At 37.5% G+C, this 22604-nt stretch overlaps 1 protein-coding gene across 1 annotated transcript in view; it reads left to right on the top strand.

The window, feature by feature from the left end:
• OSMR (oncostatin M receptor) overlaps positions 1–22604 on the top strand; it is an 84268-nt gene that overhangs the window by 39011 nt on the left and 22653 nt on the right. The window contains exons 6-12 of the mRNA XM_044681362.1: positions 1952–2081; positions 3339–3490; positions 7999–8141; positions 8715–8856; positions 12978–13054; positions 17038–17254; positions 21550–21729. Coding sequence (XP_044537297.1) covers positions 1952–2081; positions 3339–3490; positions 7999–8141; positions 8715–8856; positions 12978–13054; positions 17038–17254; positions 21550–21729 — 1041 coding nt within the window. The remainder of the gene's footprint in view (positions 1–1951; positions 2082–3338; positions 3491–7998; positions 8142–8714; positions 8857–12977; positions 13055–17037; positions 17255–21549; positions 21730–22604) is intronic.

Raw genomic sequence — 22604 nt, 5'->3', positions numbered from 1 at the left:
ATTTTCCTCTGAGCTTTCTTCATCTACTTTCTCAGCTTCTTATCCCTCACTCTACCTGACCCCACTACCCCTGGAGTGAAGGGATTCACAGAAAGTACACCAGGGCCAAGAAAGAGTTAACATGGGTATGTACCCCGGCTACTGCCCAGGGTCAAAAGCATTGCCAAGAGGAAAAACTGAATTCCCTGGCAATCCCCCTGGTGAAGTAGAAAAGGTACTAGAGAGTGACAGGATTGGCTAAAGTCGATTGCATAGGGTTAGTAACCTCAAGGTACCTCGGGGTTTTTGGAACCTCAGGAGAATTTATCCTTGACTGTCCTGCCTTGGATGGGAGGGGGGATAAGGGGCTGTGTATTTCCTGCCATAAAATCACGACAGAAAACACCTAGTCTCCCAGGAGACCTAAGATGATGTAAAATCCAAACTTGCCCTTTTTCCTCAGTTTCTCACTGACATCACCTATCTTCTTAACAAAATACAACTTGGTTAGAAAACGTAGTTCTGAGCAAGCAAAGACAAACATCTGGCTGTATACTTCTATATATAATTCCTTTTGTGCAGTCATTTTCAGGCATGTCCAACTCTTCATGAACCCACTTGGGGTTTTATTTACTTTATTTGAAAAAAAAAGTCTTACCTTCTGTCTTAGACTCAATACTAAGTATCTCTTCTAAGGCAGAGAGTGGTAAGGATGAGGCAATCGGGATTAAATGACTTGTCCAGGGTCACATAGCTTTCTAAAGTATGTCTGAGGTCAAATTTGAACCCAGGTCCTCTTAACTTTAGGCTTGGCGCTATATCCACTATGCTACCTACCCACTCCCCATTTCAAGTTTTCTTAACAAAGATACAGGAATGGTTTGTAATTTCCTCTTCCAGCTCATTTTATAAAAGAAGAAACTGAGGCAAGCAGGGTTAAGTGACTTTCCCAAGGTCCTATAAGTAAGAAGCTTCTATGGCCAGATTTGAACTCATGAACATTAGTCTTCCTGACTCCATACCTGGTACTGTATCCACTGCTGGCCCTAGCAGGGCCCTCAGCCTCTTAACAAAATCCAAATGTAACCTGATTAGAAAATGTTTGTCTAGGCAGACAGAGACAGAACACCTAAATATACATTTCCAAATATTTGGGCATTATTAAGCTTCTAAAGAATAATGAGGTCCTCCTCCAAAGCCTCACAGTCATGGGTTGTCCTGGGCAGTTCACCAAGATTAAGTCGGTTTGGCCATAACAGAAAGACTTAAAGGATGTGTAATAGGTATAGGCTTTAAAAGTGTAAAAGCAGATATGCTTGCAAAAATCTGCTTTTATATTTTTAAAGCCTATACCTATTACAGATGGTTCTGGCCACAAACCATGCCTGCTTTCTAAGGACTAGTCTAGCCAAATGGGGAGAGAACTGTCACCAGTGGGCTGGACAGTTAGGGATGAATTGTTCAGCCATGGCAAAGAATGGATGGAAGGAAAAATAGAGTCATATAGTAGTTCATGCTTACCATCCCAGTTTATAGATGAGGAATCTGAGAGCTAGTGAGGTTAAATGATTTGCCCAAGGTCATGCAGCTAAGGGGGGCTCATAGCTAGGACTCTGGGCCAGGTCTGATGGTTTCAGGTCTGGCACCTTTCCAGGGTTACTACACTGCTACTAGTCATGGTTTAGGATGAGTACTCACCCCTGTTTCCTACCTAGATTGTTGCAATAGGAATATGATAGAGATTGGACCTGGGATGCTAGGCAACATGTGATCATTAACTGTGATCAGGAATGAATTGATGACTGACAGGATCACGTGGCTTTCCAGGAAGCTGATCTATTCTTATTCAACTTCGGGGAAACTTAGTGTCTAGGTCTGTCTACCTTAAATATCATGCCTAACAGGACATTCATGCCCCTTGATTTAAAGATTTGCCTTCATTTTACCAACAGCTTTTTCTTTGTACTCACAGGAGTCCTTGAAGAGCCCAAGAATTTTTTTTGTGAAACTCGGGACTTACGGACTTTGAACTGTACTTGGGATCCAGGAAGAGACACATTATTGCCACAACATCTTCCAACCAATTACTCTTTATTTGAATGGCAAGTCATGCCTTCTGGTTTAAGCTTGGTAGTATTTCAACCCTTCCTGTGCAAAATGGTTTTGATAATCTTATTGAAAGCTTCCTTGAGGTATTACAGAAAGTTGAAACCAATAGGCCAATTGCCAGCCCCTAAAGAGTCTGGTTTGCCTCACAACCAACCAAAATGTTGCTAAGTCTAAAAGACAGAAAGAAAAGATGCAAATCCAAGCGATCTGACTGATGACTTAGGGTTGCCTAATTTCCTACTTCCCTTTTAGTGACTTAATGTTTATAATTATAGAGCTCTCGAAAGTCTACGAAGAACTTTGTATCTATTGTCTCATTTGATTCCCAAGGGATTCTTTCTTTGAAATTATAAGTATATTCTAACAAGATTTTGTTTGAGATAAACAGTTTTCTTTAGAAGCAGAGTAAGACCTGAAAATGACTGTGGTAAGAAAAGCCCAACTTGAGAGATGAGTTTCCAAAATGGCACCCACATAGCTCCTAAGTATGAAATCATATTAAAAACCACAGGCATCTAATGACAAAACTAAGGATCAGAAAGATCAAGTGATTTTCCCATGGTGAAAACTGTGAGAACTGGGGCTCAAATCCAAGTCATCTTACTCCAAGTCTGATGACCTTTGTGGAAGTAACAAAGTTCTTTGGCTAATAGAAATTAAGGAAAGTCCTAACAATCTGCAAGGAAAAAATAGGAAACATCTTCTTATTAAATAAGTAGGATTTATGCAGTTCTTTAAGTGCTTTACAGTTATCTCATTGGATCCTATATTTATTTTTTTTAAACCCTTACCTTCCACCTTAGAATCAATACTATGTATTAGTTCCATGGCAGAAGAGTGGTAAGAGCTAAGCAATGGGAGTTAAGTGACTTGTCCAAGGTCTTATTTGAACCCACTTGTATTATTATCTTTACTTTACAGATGAGGAAACTGAGGCATGCAGAGGTTAAGGGACAGGGTCACACAGCCAGTAAGTGTCCAGTGTAAGATTTAAATTTAGATCTTCCTGACTCCAAGTCCAGTGACCTATTCAGTTTACAACCTCATTGCCTCTATGAAAAATTTGCAAAAACCAAATTGTTTGAAATACTATTTTTAATCATCCATAGTTTTCAGTGGGAATACAACTGGTCATATGCCACTGTTCTTAGCAATATAGTATGGAAACCTCTAGATATGTTCCAAGGCAGAAGCAGGCTTTCTTCAACAAAAATTATATTATTGTCATTATTTGTTTGTTTATTTTAAAGGTATTCCAAGAAAAAAGTTGTTTGTGATCACAGAAACTGGTGTATTTGGCAACTAGCCCCAGAAGTGCAAGATATGTATAACTTCACACTGATGGCTGAAAATAAACTAAGAAAGAGAAGAACAAGCATTTTTTTTAATGTGACCCAACAAGGTGAAAATGTGGATGGCAAAGTACTATCTCTCTCCAAAACTTTACCCAATGTGTAATGTGCTCTTTGTATAAATGTAAGCCTGTTCATTTCTGCCTGCCACAAAGTGCAGTGAAAAACGCATGGACTCTGGCATCATTTCATGTTTCAATCTGCACTATTATGCTTACTGCTCATGTGATCTTTGATAAGTCACTTAACTTCCTCTTCTGTAAAATGAGGAATGGGCTTGCACTAGGGCTATTGAATGTTTTTCAGCTCTAGTACTATGGATGATACTTTAATCAGATTTCTCTTAAGTCAAATTTGAACATTAATGGTTCTCCATTTCTTTAAAAAAAAAAAAAAGCCCTTACCTTCTACCTTAAAATCAATACTGCGTTTTGGTTCCAAGGCAGAAGAGAGGTAAGGGCTAGGCAATGGGGATCAAGTGACCTGCCCAGGGTCACACAGCTAGGAAGTATCTGAGGCCAGATTTGAACCCAGGACCTCCCATCTCTAGACCTGGCTCTCAATCCACTGAGCCACCTAGGTACCCCCTCTCCATTTCTTAATAACCTTTTTCCTTTCACTAGAGAAGTATAGGCAATACTTTCTTCCTGCTTAGTTATCACATGTTATTTTGATTTGCCAAACAATTACCCAATATGCATTATGCTTAAATCATAGTTGCCATAGCTGCTGTCAAAATCCTACTTTTTTTAGGAGGGAGAGGAGGAGGGAAGTTGTTTTCCAAAGAAGATAGTTTGTACGCCTATTGTCATTTTCTTATTTGAATGGAGATATTTGACTGGCTTTTATTGCTGAGATACCAGAAGTTAAGTTATCAACAACAATTTGTCCAATACTTATTATGTGCTAGACATTATCTCTAGAGTCATTGTTGTTCATTCGTTTCAGTCATGTCTGACTCTTCATGACCCCATTTGAGGTTTTCTATTTTTAAAATCAAATTGTATTTTTTTTCAATTACACGTAGAAACAATTTTTAACGATTGTTTTCTAATATTTTGTGATTCAGATTCTCTTCCTCTCCCCCACCCAAATGGTAAATAGTCTGATAAAGGTTAAACCAGTGCTTCCCCATAATACATATTTCCCATATTCCCCATCTTATGGCAAAAGACATATCACACACAATAAAAAACTCAAGAAGGAAATAAAATAGAAGATGGCATGCTTTTATCTGCAATCTGATGCCAACAGTTCCTTCTTTGGCTGTGGATAGTATTTTTCATCATGGGTCACTTGTTGATATCTTGGGAACTTGCTTTGCTAATAATAAGTTTAGTCCATCATAGTTAATTGTTGTATAATATTTCTGCTACTGTATACAGTGTAGACAGACATCCAAGGTCATGGTGTCTTAAGGCAGGACTTGAACCCAGGTTATCTTGACTGTGAGGATGGCTTTTTTTTTCTGATGAATTCAGTTTTCTTTTACATTTAATTCCATATTCTCTCCTTCCTGTCCCCCAGGAAAGTAAGAAAAACAAAATCTATTACAAATATGTGAAGTCATACAAAACAAATTCCCACATTAGCCACTCCCTCTCCACCAAAAAAATAAAGGGAAGAAAAATGCTTCAATTTGCATTCTGAGTCCATCAACTTAAACTGGAGGTGGATGGTCTGTTTCATCCTTTGTAATGGTTGATTATTTTGTTGATCAGAATTACTTTCACAGTTTGTTATGTTTACAATGTTGCTATTATTGTGTAAATTATTCTCCTGTTCTTTGTATCAGTTCCTACAAGTCTTGTTGTTTCTCTCAAACCATCATCTTCATTATTTCTTATACCACTGTAGTACTCCATCACCCGTACATACCACAACTTGTTCATCCATTCTTCAATTGATGGTCCTCTCCTCAATTTCCAATTTTTTGCTATCTCAAAAAAGAATTGCTAATCTGGCCTCAGACACTTCCCAGCTGTGTGACCCTGGGCAAGTCACTTGACCCCCATTGCCCACCCTTACCACTCTTCCACCAAGGAGCCAATACACAGAAGTTAATATTTAAGGGTTTAAAAAAAAAAAGAAAAAAAAGAATTGCTATAAATATTTTTGTACACATGGGAGCTTTTCTTTCTTTGACTCTTTTGGGGCATAGACTAAGTTATGATAATTCTGGGCCAAAGGGTAGGCATAGTTAAATAGATTTTTGGTTGTAGTTCTAAATTGCTCTCTAGAATGTTGGGTTAATTCACAGCTCCACCAAAAGTGCATTTGTAGGGGTTAGCTAGGTGGCACAGTGATAGAGCACCAGACCTGGAGTCCAGAAGACCTGAATTGAAATATGGTTTTAGTCACTTCCTAGCAGTGTGATCATGGACAAGTCACTTAATCCCATTTGGCTAACCCTAGCCCTTCCAACTGAGAGTTGTTACTTAGAGAGAATATAAAAGGGTTTGTTTTTTTAAAGCAAATTAACATACTGTTTCCCACAACCCCTCTAGCATTTATCATTTCCTTTTTAATTTCTTCTTAGCCAATTTGTGAAGTGGTCTCTTGGAGTTTTTAAATTTATATTTCCATAATTTTTACTTAGAGAATTTTTCAAATGTGGATATTAATATCTTGAATTTCTTCCTCTGAAAATTACCTATTTACATCTTGTGACCATTTATCCAGTTGGAGAATGGCTCTCTTCCTAATACATTTGATTTAGTTCCCTATCTTTATTAGAAATGAGACCTTTATAAAAAAAACTTGAAAATTTTTTCAAAAATACTTGCTTCTAATTTTAGTTTAATTCATTTTGTTTGTTCAAAATCTTTTTAATTTTATGTAATCAAAACAATTTTATTTGGTCATGAACCCTTTCCCTATCCATAGATCTGACAGGTACTTTCTTCTCGGTTCTTCTAATTTATTTATGATTTCATTCTTTATGTCTAAATTATGTACCAATTTTAAGCTTATCTTGATATCCCACGTGAGATGTTGGTCTCTATCTAGTTTCTGTAATACTAGTTTCCAATTTTCTCAACAGTTTTTATTTAATAGAGAATTCTTTTTTTAACTTAAAGATATTTTATATTCCTGATTACACATAATAAAAATTTTCAACATACATTTTCTGAAATTGTAAGATCCAGATTGTCTCCCTTCCTTCCTTCCCTCCTCCCACTCAGAGATTGTAAACAATTTGATCTGGACCATACTTGAACTATCATGCAAAACCCACTTCCTTATTATCCAAAACCAAACCCCAAAATAAAACCATAAATACACTGGTGTGAAAGATTGCCTGATTTGATACACATCCATTCAACTCCAACAGTTCTTTCTCTGGAGGTGGATAGGCCCTTCAGAATTCTCCCAGATCATTGGTCTACTGAGAGTAATTAAGTTTTCACAGTCATCATCCAGTATTGCTGTTATTGTATCAAACATTTACTATGTTCTCCTGGTTCTGCTTATTTTGCTCTGTATCAGTTCATGTAAAACTTTCCAGCTTTTTTTCTGAAATCTTATCATTTCTTTTAGCATAATAGTATTCCATCTCCAACATATACCACAATTTGTTCAGTCATTCCCCAATGATAGACATTCCCTCAATTTCCAATCCTTTGCCATCCCCAAAAGGGCTGCTGTCAATATTTTTGTACAAATAAGTCCTTTCTCCTTTTTTATGATCTCTTTGGAATATAGACCCAGTAGTGGTATTACTGGATCAAAGAGTGTGCAGAGTTTTACAGTTCTTTGGGCATAGTTCCAGATTTCCCTCCAGAAAGGCTGGACTCCACCAACAATGCATTAGTGTCCCCATTTTGCCATATCCTATTCAACATTTATCACTTTCCTTTACTGTCATATTGGCCATTCTGATAGGTGTGAGTTGGTACCTCAACATTGTTTTAATTTGCATTTCTCCCATCAAGAATGATTTAGAATATTTTTTCATATGATTGATAGCTTTGATTTCTTCATCTGAATTCTGCTTGTTCATATCCTTTGACCATTTGTCAATTGGGGAATGGCTTGTTTCTTATAAGTTTAACTTAATTCTCTATACATTTGATAAATTAGGTAAATTAGATAAATTATCAGAAAAATTTGTTATAAAATTTTTTTTCCTAGTTCATTCTTTCCCTTCTACTCTTGGTTACATTGGTTTTGTTTGTACAACAGTTTTAAAATTCAGTATAATCAAAATTTGCATAGAGAATTCTTGCCCCAGTAGCTGAACTCTTTGCATTTATCAAATACTACCTTACTTTGATCATTTGCTACTGAAAAATCATATGCCTAATCTGTTCCACAATCAACCTCTCTGTTTTTCACCTAGTACCAAGTTATTTTGATGATTACAGATTTGTAGTATAATTTGAGAACTTGTATTGCTAAGCCTCCTGCCCCCCATTTTTGTTAAAATAGCTTTCTAGGCATTCTGTCAACTGAATGTTAATTCATCTTTATAATACCAGGAATCATAGGAATTTACGTTCTGACTTGAAGAACACATTTTGGATCTTTGTTCACTTTTTTTTCCCTTTTTTGACAGTTCATCCAAAGCATGCTCGTGAAATATCTGTTGAAAATGTAAATGCCACAGAGGCAACATTGACATGGCAAATGATTCCTGACCAAAAAAAGCTCAGTTTTTTGTGTCAAATTGAAGTCTATCATGATGGAAAAGTAGTACAGGTAAGAAGTGGTTCGTGGCTCATGGAGTTTAACTGTTGAAAGTTATTTAGATTTTTTTTCTTGACCTCTGGCATTAAAGGACATATAGCGTGGCTGGATATCCACTGAAAAAGTCTGTGCAATTAATGTCTCATAGTTGAGAGATTTCACTCCAAAGAGTGATAGATCTGACTAGAGTTGTAACTAGGAATTTTTGTGTCTGGGTCATGGACCAGAAAATGTCCTTGGGACAAAGGGGATAAAAGGCACTTCATTTCTTTGTAAATGAGAAGGTAAGACTGAGATTCTGGAATACTGATAGGAAGGCACTTTGGGGGAATGGTGAGCACAAGATGAGAGGAGCTCACCCCAGAATAACATTTGGCAGTCTTCCGGTTTTAATAGATATAATTGCTAACCAGGTACTAAGTTCTATAGCTTCAGTGCTGCTGAAGGACAATAAATGCTATCAGGATCCTCTAAATTCTGTAACTTTGAACAAGACCCCAGTTATCCTGCTTTTCCTGTGGCATTAGCTTTAGGATAATGCATACTAACGAAAGCTCTGTTTATTATTTCTTCTTTATTTATCAGTACAATACTTCCAACTCTGAATTCACTTTGAGAGAATTACAACCTTACACGGGATATTCAACTAGAGTACGCTGCTGCACGGCCAACCACTTTTGGAAATGGAGTGAATGGAGCAGCAAAAACTTCACCACCAAGGAAGCTGGTATATTTGGTCCACTGCATGCAACTCTAAGACACTGTTGCTTGTGACTTGCCCTATAGGCTCATGGTTCTACCTAAAACTTAAATAATGAAAGGAAAACATTAGGGTTTTGTGGTCTAATTGACATATTTCTAAAAACAGTTCCTGTATCAAACATGTAATTTTAAAAGGAAGGTGGAGTGGGGAGGCAGCTAGGTGGCTTAGTGGATGAAAAGCCAGGCCTAAAGATGGGAGGTCCTGGGTTAAAAACTGGACTGAGATACTTCCTGAGTAACCTTGGGCTTGTTTCCTAGCCCTTACTGCTCTTCTGCCTTGGAACCAATACTCAGTAGTATTGATTCTAAGATGGAAGGTAAGGGTTTAGGTTTTTTCTTTTTTTTTCCAAATTTTATTTAATTGATTAATTAAGAAAAATTTTCCATGGTTACAAGATTCATGCTCTTTCCCTCCTCTTCCCCACATCCCCCTCCCATAGCCAATGTGCAGTTCCACTGGCTTTTACATGTGTTGTTGATCAAGACCTATTTCCATATTATTGATATTTGCACTAGGGTGATCTTGGGTTTTTTTTTTAAAGGAGTGGGGGCTAGTATACAGACCTGTGATTTCACTGGTGAAGGGAATCCTCTAGTGAGGAAACTCCTTCAATTATTCAGACCGATAGCTGCTTTACCAGTCCCTATTGCAGAGAGCTTTCTGGGACAGTAAGAAGCTGAATAAAGGATGCCCTCAAAATCACAGAGTCAGGATGTGTCAGGGGCAGGATCTGAACATGGGTCTTTATGGTTCTGTGAATGGCTCATTAGGCATTATGCAAAGTGAATGCTAATTCATCTTTATATAAAAGGTTAAGATTTACAAATTATTTTCCTCATGCAAGTTCTATGAGATAAGCAGTATAAAAGTTTTGTCATTCCCTTTTTACTGTTGAAAAATTAGCACAGACATCTTAATTAGTTTAATAAAAAGGCATGTATATCAAAAGCTTTTTGTTGTTTTTCATTCATGTCTGACTCTTTGTGATCCCATTTGGAGTTTTCTTGGCAAAGAGACAGGAGTGGTTTACCATTTCCTTCTCCAGTTCATTTTCCAGAGGAGGAAACTGAAGCAAACAAGGTTAAATGACTTGCCCAGGGTCACACAGCTAGGAAGTGTCTGAGGCCACATTTAAACCCAGGTCCTCCTGCCTCCAGGCACGGCACTCTATCTGGGGTGTTACTTAGCTGCCCCTGATTAGCATGTATTTTCAAGGAATATGAATATGAATGTGATTATGGTTCTGAGAGCTAGAGAGAGGAAAGAGGTTGCCAGAAAGTAGAACCATTGGGGTGGCTGTGGAGAATGGTAATTAGGGGAATGCTCACTAGTGAATCCAAAGCCTAGAACCTTGGGACTTGCCCAGTCATGCAGCCAGGAAGTGTGAAAGGAAGAATTTAAACCATAGACTTCTAGATTTCTACTCCAGTACTCTTCTGCTACATCTCATTTGACTCTGAGCATGAGGAAGTTGTAGCTTAAGATTAAGTTGTAGCATCAGTGGCTTTTCTTTTTTTTTGCCCTGCATTGGGTTCTTGAGCCTTCTTTGGTTCTTTTTATTGCTTTGAGTGTTTTTTTGGAACAAGAAGACATTTCTTTACTAGGTAAATAAAAGGAGTAAAGGAAGTTGAAAAATATGAACCACATTACCCATTCCTGATGGTACCACTTTAGGATGTGAATATTCAGAACCTTTCCTGTTACTATAAAAATCTTGGTAACCAATCGTAATGACAGCTAAATAACTTTCCCCAGGATGATGACTAATAATAAAAAGTAGTCATTGAATCAAAAATCTTAGAGCTTGATTTGTTCTGGCCTCTCAGGTGAAGTAAGTGCATGTTAATTTTAGAGACTGACTCAAATTACTAAGTGACTTGCCCAAGGTCATACAGTAGTCTATGCCTAAAGGGGAAGCAAATCCTAGGACTTCTTCCTCCAGATGTATTAGAAAACACTGTTAGAAGAAAGAAGAGTTAGGGACATATATTTTTTTCTGACTGACAGCTTGATTTTAAGTCCCAGGAGATAATTTTTCATAAAAGAATATCAAGCCATTTACAAACAACTAAGTCAAGCAAAGAACTTGGAATTGGATTTTTCCCCCATTGAATTTTTTTTTATCTCAAGTGGGCATAGATTTCATTTGTGTTAACTAGGCACTTTACAGATATGTACTCGGAGGTTTGTAACTTCCAAAAATGAAACCCCAAGTGCAGGTTTTGTGTGAAGCTAAACAAATTGATGTCTCATTATTAAGTGATCAGCCACAGATGGAGAAGTTTTTGTTTTAGTTTTTTAATTCCAATTTAACTTGGAAGAGTGTATGATTTTGGCAAGAATGGAAATAATAAGAGAGGGAAGCTTTTCAGCCTTGACCTCTCCTGGCGCCCATTCAAGCATCTGTGTAGGCCAATTGAGGCCAATACTGTACCTTTTGTACTTCTGGAAATCAGTCAAAAGAACAATAGTGGCCTACCACCCTGGGAGATTCTAGAATCATGGAATTTGCCTGGCTCGCTTTCTATAGATTAACCAACCCTATTGACCAAATTCAATTTCATTCTATAAACATTTATTAAGAACTGACTGTGACTAAGGCATTGTAGGAGGCTCTAGGAATGCAAAGAAGGAGAAAAACGCAATCCCTAGCCATAATTATGGAGTTTATATTCTTTCTTCTGAAGAAGAAATGTTTACAGATATCTTTCGTTTTAACCCACTGTCATTTCCAGATGTACACACTCTCTTATCTCATTACTCCTCCCCACTTTCCCATTCCCAAATTGAAGCCTTTCTTATAATAAATAAGATTATCTGGGGGCCAGCTAAGATATTCATTGGATTAAGAGCCAGGCCTAAAGACAGGAGCTCCTAGGTTCAAATCTGATCTCAGACAATTCCTAGCTGTGTGGTCCTGGCCAAGTTGCATAATCCCAATTGCCTAGCCCTTGTCCCCTAACCACTCTTCTGCCTTTGAACCAATGCACAGAACTGATTCTATGACAAAAAAAAGGGTTTTTTTTTAATTAACAAAATCCATTGTATCTGACAATGGATGCAACATTCTGCCCTCTTATCTTCCTAATTTTTCAAAGAAAAGAGGAAATGTCTCATTATCTATTCTCTAGGACCATTATTGGTTTTCCATTTGTTCAAGAGTTCTTAGTTTTCTAGTGATTTTTTTCATTTTCATTGTTGTAGTTGTATCTGTTGTTCTCCTAATTCTGTTTATTTCACTCTCTCCGTTCATAAAAATCTTTCCATTTCTCTGAATTCCATACATTGGTCATTTCTTACTCCACATTAATATTTCATTACATTCATTTTCTCTACATTGTTCAGAGGGACACCTGGTTTGTTTCTAATATTTTGCTCTAACAAAAAGTGCTGGCATGAGAACTTTCACTTATGTTGGAACTTTGTGTTTTTGACAGCAGTTTGCACCCTTTAGAAGCACCAGTTATTAAGGTTCATCCCAGTCTTCATGGAAGCTATAAAACCCAAATTCTGAAAAGGATCTTAGAGGTCCTTTAGTCCAAAATTCTCATTTTAGAATTGAAAAAAAAAACCTACTCTGTCCCATTCCTTTGATTCTTGAAAACTATGTTATTAGTTGGGAATTAGGGTGATAACTGTCAGAGCAATTACCTACTGGAAATCCAAAAGTATTTCTGATGTATTGGTAGTGATATCTTCTCTGAGACTAAAGCAAAGGAAGAGAGAATGGGGATCATATAGATTTGATTTGGAAGGGAGAGTTGGGATGAAGAGGGCACTCAAAATGAATTGCTTTGCTTTTTTTTCCAGTGAATTATTTGGTGAGGTTCATTGCTAAGACATGGGGAGAGGGAGGAAATAGAGGGGCTTATAACAGTCAAATATCAGTTGTAATAATAGAGCATAAATGTAAGTGTTAGAATTTTTCCCCTTCCTCCTTCATTGTTCAGCAGCCCACACAAATGAGCAGAGAAATTGGGTGGTAGAAAGTTGGGCAAATTTCCTTTATATAAACTGGAGATAGCCTGAATGTTTTACTATGAGACTCTTGCATGACCTGAAAGCATTTCTTTGGTTTATTTTAGCTCCGACAGGGTCTCTCGACATCTGGAGAACTGTGCAGCCAGTTTCAGGAGGATATAATGTGAAACTATTCTGGAAGGTAAGTTATCTTGGACTCAGGTTTCCACATGCCTTCTGGACAGCTCCCACTGGATGTTCCATTTCAGACTTGGTTCATCATTTTTTTCCAAAACTTGTCCTTTTTCCTGATTTCCCTTTTTATTATCAAAAGCATCACCATTTTCCCAGGGTTTAACTCCAATGACATCTTTGATCTCTGTCCTTTTCCCATCCATCCCTACAACATTCAGTCAGTTACCAAACTCTGATTCACCAGCCTCTCACACATCTAAAGTGTGATTTCAAAAAAGAAGTACAAATGTTCAATTTGACAAACTTTTATTTAGTATTTACTATGTTCAAGGCACTAAGCTAGGGGATACACAGATGAAACTAAGGGGCCAGTTAGGTGGCTCAGTGGATTGAGAGCCAGATCCAGAGAGGGGAGGTCCCAGGTTCATATCTGGCCTCAGATACTTCCTAGCCATGGGACCCTGGGCAAGTCACTTAACTCCCATGGCCTAGCCCTTACTGTTCTTCTGCCTTAGAACCAATACACAGTATTGATTCTAAAATGGAAGGTAAGGATTTTGTTTTTTTTTTTTAATATATCAGTCAATCAATCACTAGACCTATATGAACTACATACTAGAGTTCTGAAAGAATTGGTGGATATGAGAGCTGAATTATAATGGGTAATCTTTAAAAAGTCCTAGGAGAGGGGAGAGTTGCCACAAGAATGAAAAAGGTTTATTCATTGTTGTTGTTAGAAAAGAGTGGAATATTTACATTATAGACTAGTTAACTTGATTTTAATTTCTGACAAAATTAAATCATTAAAGATAGAGTTTGTGAGAATTTAGAGAGGGAAACAGCAGTCACTAAGAACTAGAATATCCTAATTCAGAGTGTGCCATGACAGATTAACTTCATTTCCCATTTTAACAGGACTAGTAGATCATGGGAAGATCACAGAAATAGTTTGCCTGGATTTGTACAAAGCATTAGTGGAGTACCCAGGGGAGATGAATCTGTCCTGGCCTTTGTACTACTCAACATTTCTATTTGTGACTGTGTTGGAGACATAGATTATGTGCTTATCCAATTTGCTGATAATGGGAAGTCAGCAAGGCTAGTTAACATGTTAGATGGCAGAATCAAAACTTCTCTCTTTGGACAGGTTAGAATGATGGGATCAGTCTAATAAGACAATATTGAATGGAGATAAATTAGAAGACCTACACAGTTTCAGCATTAAGGTAGGAGGGAATAGTCAGCTAGGCAGTAGTTTTGTGTTAATGTTCTGAGATCCTTATTGAACTGCAAATCCAATCTGAGTCGGAAAATGGTAAGAAAGAAAATGGTAATCAAAACACTCTAAAACTGTAATAATCTAAATTAAAGGATAAATCATGTACAAAATAAAAGAATAGTCTCACCTCTGTAAACCTCCTTTTAAGAAGGACATTGACAAGCTGGAGCACTTCCAGAAAAATGATCCGAATGGCAACTAGAATCCAAGCCATATTGGGAACTTAGAATCTTTAACCTCAAGAAAAGAGGGCTTGGTGGGGGACTGAGTCAGAGTGGAGGTGGTGGCTTGATAACCGACTTTAAGTATTTTAATGGTTGCCATGAAAAGGAAAGATTAGGGATTTTTCTGCTGAGTCTTAACTGGCCGAAATAGGATCAAAGGGTAGAAACTCTAGTCAATTAGGCTTAATGTAAGAAAACATTTCCTAGCAATCAGAATTATCTTTTTTTTTTTTATTGATTAATTAAGACAATTTTTCCGGGGATACAAGATTCATGTTCTTTCCCTCCCTTCCTCCCACCCACCCCCATAGTCTATGTGCAATTCCACTGGGTTTTAAATGTGTCATTGATCAAGACCTATTTCCATATTATTGATATTTGCAGTAGAGTGATCATTTAGAGTCTACATCCTCAGTCATATCCCCATTTACTCATATGATCAAGCAGTTGTTTTTCTTCTGTGTTTTTGCTCCCACAGTTCTTTCTCTAGATTTAAATAGCGTTCTTTCTCCTAGGTCCCTCAGAAATATTTTGGAAATCAGAATTATCTTGAAGTAGAATAGGCAACTGTGGGAAGTGCAATGAGTTCATTTTCACTGAAACCTAGTGCAAATCTTAAGAATCAGAGCTTCTGAGAGGTGTAAGCTTCTATCAAAGAAAGAAAATTCTAATAACATACCAAAATAACTCATGCCAGTATTTTCTATTTCAGCAAAGAATTAGAAACAAGTTGGATGCCTATCAATTAGGGAATGTCTGATCAGCTATAGAATATGAATGTAATAAGTAATTGTGGGCAGTAAAAAAAAAAAAGACCACTATATAGAATTCAGAGAAACATGGGAAGATGTAAACTAATGTAAAGTGAAATAAGCAGGACCAGAAGAACAAAATATACAATAATGAAAATGAAAAGTTCACAAAAGAAGCTAATATTTGAATAAATGAAAAACCAATAATAGTGAACACAAAATAATGAAAGAATAAATGAAAAACCCTCATCTAGTGAGGGCACCATGAAGGCAAAAAGTTGCAAAGCCTGAGGTTAGTTCTTGAGACAAGGGAGTTTTTTGGTGTGTATTTTGGGGGGGCAGGAAGGCAGGGCATGAATCCAGAAATGCCAGTGGTATAAAAAACCAAGGTCACTTATAGAAAAGCAAGAATATGTTTCATCTCACCACAAGGATCAGATCTGCTTGCTGTGTCAAAGACTATAGACTTTGGCTTGTTTGCGGCCAATAATTAGGTTGAATTAACCAGAGTTTTATTCTGGGATCCCAAAGTTTAGAGGGCAGAGGGCAGTGACTATGCTTGTACTCCTTCAACATTGCAGGAGTCAGTGACTAGTTAGCAATAATTTGCTATTATTTTTTGAACTTCCTTTTAAAACACATTTTGGCATCAACTAAGAGTTTAGGCTATGAAAAGAAGAAAAGATTGAGAAGGGGTTATGACCAAAATTATTAACCAAATAATCAGAAAACTGACCTAAAATCCAGGAGGACAAAGGACAGGCCTTGTCTATAGCACCTAAGACTACCATGGGGAGCAGCATCTGACCGAAGACATAATTTGGAGCTCAAGTCTGGAGAAATAAGTAAATGGAAGAAAATGCCAAACACAGTGAAGAAATACATGGATTAAGAGAAGGCCAAGAGGAAAAACTAGAAAAAGAGAGTAATGCTATCACAATCCAGTCATGCCTTGTGGTGTCCCAAGCCTATTTTCTTTTTGCTCATTCCTCTGATCTCCCCCTATATAGGCATGCATGCATCATTTTATTATATTTCATTTTATTGTGCTTCACATGTATCACATTTTTTTCTTTTTACAAGTTAAAAGTCCCCAAAAGTGAAATTACTTTCTAAGTTCATAGTGAGGAAGCCAGGGTACAAACAGTGTCTTTGGTTCTAAATCCTATGATCTTATACTTTCCTCTCCCCAACGATTGCAGTTTTTTACTTGACTGAGAATCCTCAGATTAGAATAAGTGACTTAAGAGATGGTTTAGAAAACTGTGCTTTGAATATACACAATAACTAAAACAATGTAAATGGAAAAGAACAAGAACAAAAGCAAAATTAAACATGGTGAATTTATAATGACTGAGTTTGGCCATGGAGAAGAAGTGGGAGATTGTATCTCCCTTCCTTCATTGCAGAGGTGGGGAACAATAGATATGGAATATCATGTATACTGCCAAACTCATTGAAGATACTGGCTAGCTTTGCTGTATTGACTTTTTTCCCCTATTAAAAAAAATCTTTGTTAATAAGATATTGCTTGCTGGATGGATAGGAAAGGATATTTTCAGAAATGAATCAAAAGTGAAAACAAAAGTATCAGTGAAAATCAAAAACATATAAATGTGTACATATTCATTTGACGTTCTGTAAATAGTTGAAATCTCTAGGGAGAAAAAAAAATTAATGAGATGGCCTGTAGAGTGAAGACCATTTTGAAATAGTTCTCAATATTTCTTTTCAGCCGCTACCAACATTTCAAGCTAACGGAAAAATCTTAAATTATAGCATAGTTATGGAAGCACTGGGGGACGTGCCTAAGGTGGACATCTCATTTTCTGAATCACCAGGCACAGAAAAAACGATTGACCAACAACCTTATGAGATCAGCATTAAAGCCATCAATAGTGCTGGGTCTTCTACCCCTTCAGTCATTGTGGTGTCTGGAGATACTGAAAACAGTGAGTATATCCTTTTAAAAATTTTTCATAGGAAATTGTGATGATCTTTTAATTTTGGCATAAAATGTTCTCTCCAAATGAAGAAGTAAGGGGGATTGCTAGTTACTTCTCATATCAGCAAGAACTTTTTCATGGGTAGCAAATTATAATTTTAGTTCATTTGGGAATATATGCACCTAGAGAGAGAGAGAGTGCACTTTGTAAGGCACTAGGAGTGCTCAGATGGAATATCACAAAGTCCTTGCCTTCAAAGAACTTTCATTTTAGAAAGGGGTTGAGACACATAATTAAGTAATAAATATATGTATCACCTCTCATGGTTAGTGCCAGCCCTCCTCCAGCTTCCATCACTAATTCTGTTGCCTTTTCTTTCTCACCCTCCCTCCTGGCATGTGGATCACAATTGGGATGGGAAGGAGGGCTACCAAATCATCATCCTCCGAATCCATGTGGGTTACTATACCTACAAACATTATAGCTCTTGAGCCCCCAGTGGGGTACTGTTGTTGTTCAGTCATTTTCAGTCGTGTCCAACTTTTTGTGACCCCATTTGGGCTTTTCATGGCACATATTGGAGTGATTTGCCATTTCCTTATCCAGGTCACTTTACAGATGAAGATACAGAGACCAGCATGGTCACATAGCCATTAAATGTCTGATGCTGTATTTTAATTCAGGTCCTCATAATTCCAGGGCTGGTGCTCCATCTACTGTACTATCTCACTGCCTCACCACAACTCCCATAGTATACTTCCAATTTTTTAAAAAGCTAATCACAAATACTCAATTAACCTTTATCAAAATATTTACTGAAAACTAAAAAGACATAATATTTATATAACCTTGTGTCTAGAAATCTCAATCATATTATTCCAACAGAACACATATTGACCGTGGGTGAATGAGTACCTATTAAAAGCACTAAAGAAGTAAAGCACACATATAGGAAATCTATGTAGCCAGGGTCATTTAAAACTATGGAACTTGGAGCAGCTGGGTGGCTCAGTAGATTGAGAGCCAGGACTAGAAATGGGAGGACCTGGGTTCAAATCTGGCCTCAGACACTTCCTAGCTGTGTGACCCTGGGCAAGTCACTTAACCCCCATTGCCTAGCCCTTACAAGCTCTTCTGCCTTGGAACCAATACACAGTATTAATTCTAAAACAGAAGGCAAGGGTTTGAAAACAAAAAACAAAAACTTATGGAACTGTAGAATTCAGTATCCCCTTTGTATCTTGGCAATTATTCATAAAAGGTCCTCAATGGGTATGGCTTCTGTGATAAGCAGATACTTCCATTGTTGAGTTGGACTTTCTTCTCACTGGATATGATGCTCAGCTAGGCAAATTGATTGACTGGGCTATTTGTCTGATGTTCTACATCTAAGCTGTTCCTCAATAGCAGTTGTAGTGTCTGCCACTTCCAACTGCAGGCTTAGCTGATGCCTTTTGCCAGAGAAGTATTCTGTTCTTTTAGGGAAAGACAGCCATTCACCCTAAAATTGGCAAAACACCCCTCTGCAATTCAATGTCTCTAGCAGAATACTTCTCAGTAACAACAGGAGAACAAGAAGAGATGTATCTTTTTTTCTTCACTTCTAAGCAGCGGATGGCAATAAAGGCAGATATAGTAAGCATTTATTAGATGTGTGCTACATGCCAGGCACTGAACATTAGCACTGCTTACAAATACAAGCAAAAACAAAAAAACAAAAAACAAAGCTGTTCTTATCCTCATGGAGGTTACATCATAATGAAAGAAGAGAACACATAAAGCAGATCTGGAAGGCAGAGGGTATATATGCAGGAAATTGGAAAAGTCCAGAGAGTCAATATGAACAAGAAGAAGAAGTAGCCTAGGTATTTCTTGTAATGATGATTCTGGGCAAGAACTCACCCATCAAAGGAAGGGTATGAAGGGGCAAAGGTATCTCCAGGGTGTGAAGGCTGTGGGTTTAGAGTTACTTTAAAAGTCCAGAGGCTCAGGAGGAGGAGAGCAGAGAGGATGTGAACATAGATGGTCTGACCACAACTAGCCTCACCTTCGCCAGCCAGAATCTACATGGCTTCAAGTGGCAGTTGGGGAAATAGAGAGAGAGAGAGAAAGAGAGAGAGAGAGAGAGAGAGAGAGAGAGAGAGAGAGAGAGAGAGAGAGAGAGAGAGAACGAAAATCTCTTTGATTTAGCTCTAAAGTCTAGTGTCATTGCCTTTCAACTGGGTTTTCTATGCAGAAGACTTCCTCATATAGTTAATGACCACATTTTCATTTTCTGGTTTTGTTTTTAGGGCCAAGCACAACAAATCTAATCTTTCTTCCACCATAAAAGCCATTCAGATGACTCCGTAGAGAGTTCTTCTTGAAACTGGCTCTCTCTCTCTCTCTCTCTCTCTCTCTCTCTCTCATTTTCTCACATGATTTGGCAGAGATCTAGTGCTCTTCAAACAAGCACATAGAATCAAAGACTTATCTATTCTTTATCATTATATTCCTCTTGAACAGGGGATAATAGCCTTTCATTGCTGCATTTCAGTCATCCCATCTGAGAGTACTGGAATGGGTCTATCTATCTATCTATCTGTCTGTCTGTCTGTCTGTCTGTCTGTCTATATGCCCATCCATCTAGACAGACAGAAAGATGGATAGATAAACATATCTGCATATATATGTACACATAGCTATATAAAATAGCTACAAATAATACATCTCTGATTCACTTTATTACCCTTATGTTAAACTATGAGATCGTATTTAGATATCAGATGCCATAAATCAATTCTGCCCTTCTTTCTAATTGTCTTTTGTGAATTACCAGCTACCTCTCTTGCTTTTCTTCTTTCCATGAAATACCCTTACCTTTCTCTAGTGCCTGATCTGGTCATGGTTTATGCACTTCCCTTCCTCCTCTTTCAGTTTAAACCCTCTCCCAATCAAATCTGAGAGTCTCCATGTTTTCAGTCCCAAAGTCTATATTCTCATATTTTAAGCCATGGTCCAGAAAGCCATATCCTATCCTCTATTGCTGCCCTAGGATGACAATTTAGATTTAGGGCTGGAAGGATCCTTTAGAAGTTACCTTGTCCAACCCCTTCATTTTACAGATGAGGCTCAGAGAGCTCAAGTATTTTTTTGTAGGTCAGTCAACATTTACGAAGCACCTTACAACAAAATACAACAGAAGATAAAAAATAGTCCCTGCCTAGAAGGAACTCCCAATCTAATGAGGGAGACAACAAGCAAAGGATGGTATGCAAACAAGCTACATGATAAGCAGGAACTAATTAAGCGAGGGAAGGCACTAGAATTAAAAGGAGTTGAGAAGGTCTTGCTAGAAGATAAGATTTTAGTAGGGCTTAAAGGAATCCAGGTAAGCCAGTAAGAAGAGATGAAAATCTTTTCCCAAGGTCATCATATATGGCTAGCATTTATATGGCAATTTAAAGTTTACAAAAAACATAAAATTTTAACTTCACCATGGCCTTGGGATATAAGTGCTATTATTATCTCCATTTTACAGATCAGGAAAATGAGGCCAAGAGTTTAAGTGGCTTCCACAGGGTGATAAAGCTAATTAATTCTAAGACTCAATTTGAACTCAGCTCTTCCTGATTCCAGCTCCAGAGCACTATCCACCATGATATTCCTCACTTTCCTCACAAAAGAAGGACAGAGCTGGGATTCAACTTCGATCTTCTAATTCCAAAATCAATACTCCGTTCACTGCATCTTCTAAGGCAGCAATTCATTTCCAAAATTCTCTTTTCTTTTAACTTCCATCTTCAGTTAGTGGAAGAAATAAGGAGTATCTGAAAGCCTCTTCTGCATCTTTAGAAGCAAGTCACATGGTCAGAAAAGCATCTGAAAGTAATGGGACTCATTAATAAGCCTCTTGATACTTTTCCCCACCCCCAAATAATCCCAATATACTAAGTCTATGTTAGAGACACTTCTCCCTCCTTAAATGTTCCTAGAGACCATTAGGCAAGTTGCTTTACTTGTCTGGGCCTCAGTGCTTCATCTTCTTCCCTCTTCTCTTTCCTTGTCACATTTTATCTTATATCACACTTAATTCCGTACATGATATATGTATTTTCCTATATTTTTAAGGCTGAAGGCAATGACTTGTCATTTTTCATCTGTGTATCCCCTAGCTTAGTGCCCTGAACATAGTAAATACTAAATAAAAGTTTGTCAAATTGAACATTTGTACTTCTTTTTGAAATCGTGCTTTAGAAGTTCATTTTTCTGGGGACTTAAAGTGTGCAGTGAATTAAAATGAAAGCAATGTTTTCCTCCAGGAAACATAGAAGAAGATAGAGTTAATGGCACAGGGGATGGAATATATCTATCCTGGAAACCTGACCCAAGAGAAATTGAAGGCTATGTTGTGGATTGGTGTAACCATCCCCAGGATGCAATCTGTGACTTCCAGTGGAAGAAATTCAGCCCCAATACCACCAGTGCAATCATCAAATCTGGTAATAGATTACTTCTCCATGCTAATGCCTGACTAGATGAAGTTCCTTCCTTTGATAAGTCTGCCCGCATTCTAAGCCCATTAGACTAGAATGTCTGAGCTGCCTCATAGGCACCTTGGTTTGGTGAAAACTAGCCAGGTAAAGTGCATTGTGAGAGTTTGATGTTCACAATGTCCCATTTCAGGGGAAATGCATGTACTTTCATTTCCCTGAAAGCTGACATCTGTTCATTGGGAACACCTGGGCTGAAACTTGGGCTTTCTTTTCCCAGAGTCCTATAAGGCTAGCTTTGAGATTCTTCAGGTAGCACATAGTATATGTGCAAACTAGTTTACATGTACTGAATTCTTTTAGAACGATGTGTTGTCCACACATTTGGATATGAGGTAGGCACTGATGCTGCTGCTCTTCTTTAGACAGAACATCTTGAGGTGCTTCCTTGCAATGGGAATCATATCAGACTGTAAATTCTTTAACTCAGTAAATCTTGTTTAATATATACAAGTATCTATAGTATGGTACCGAAAAATCATCCTATATCAACTGTAAATTCCTTCCTCCTTTCCTTTCTTCCTTCCTTCCTTCCTTTCTCTTTTTTCATTCTTTTTTCTCTTTTCTTCTTTCTTTTCTTTCTTTTTTAACTTCCTTCCTTCTTTCATTCCTTTCCTCCTTCCTTCCTTCTTTTCTTTCTTTCTTTCTTCCTTATTACCTTTCTTCCTCTTTCTTTCTTTCTTCCTTTCTTTCTTATTTTCTCTTTCTTTTTCTTTCTTTTCTCTTTCTTTTTCTTTTTTTTCTCTTTCTTTTTCTTTCTTTCATTCTTTCTTCCTTCCTTTCTTCCTTTCTCTTCCTTCTTTCCTTCCTTTCTCCCTTTCTTC

The sequence above is a fragment of the Gracilinanus agilis genome, chromosome 1 (assembly GCF_016433145.1).
Source record: "Gracilinanus agilis isolate LMUSP501 chromosome 1, AgileGrace, whole genome shotgun sequence".
NCBI lineage: Eukaryota > Metazoa > Chordata > Mammalia > Didelphimorphia > Didelphidae > Gracilinanus > Gracilinanus agilis.
Note: the sequence above shows the minus strand (reverse complement) of the source record. Positions and strands in the feature narration are given on the sequence as shown.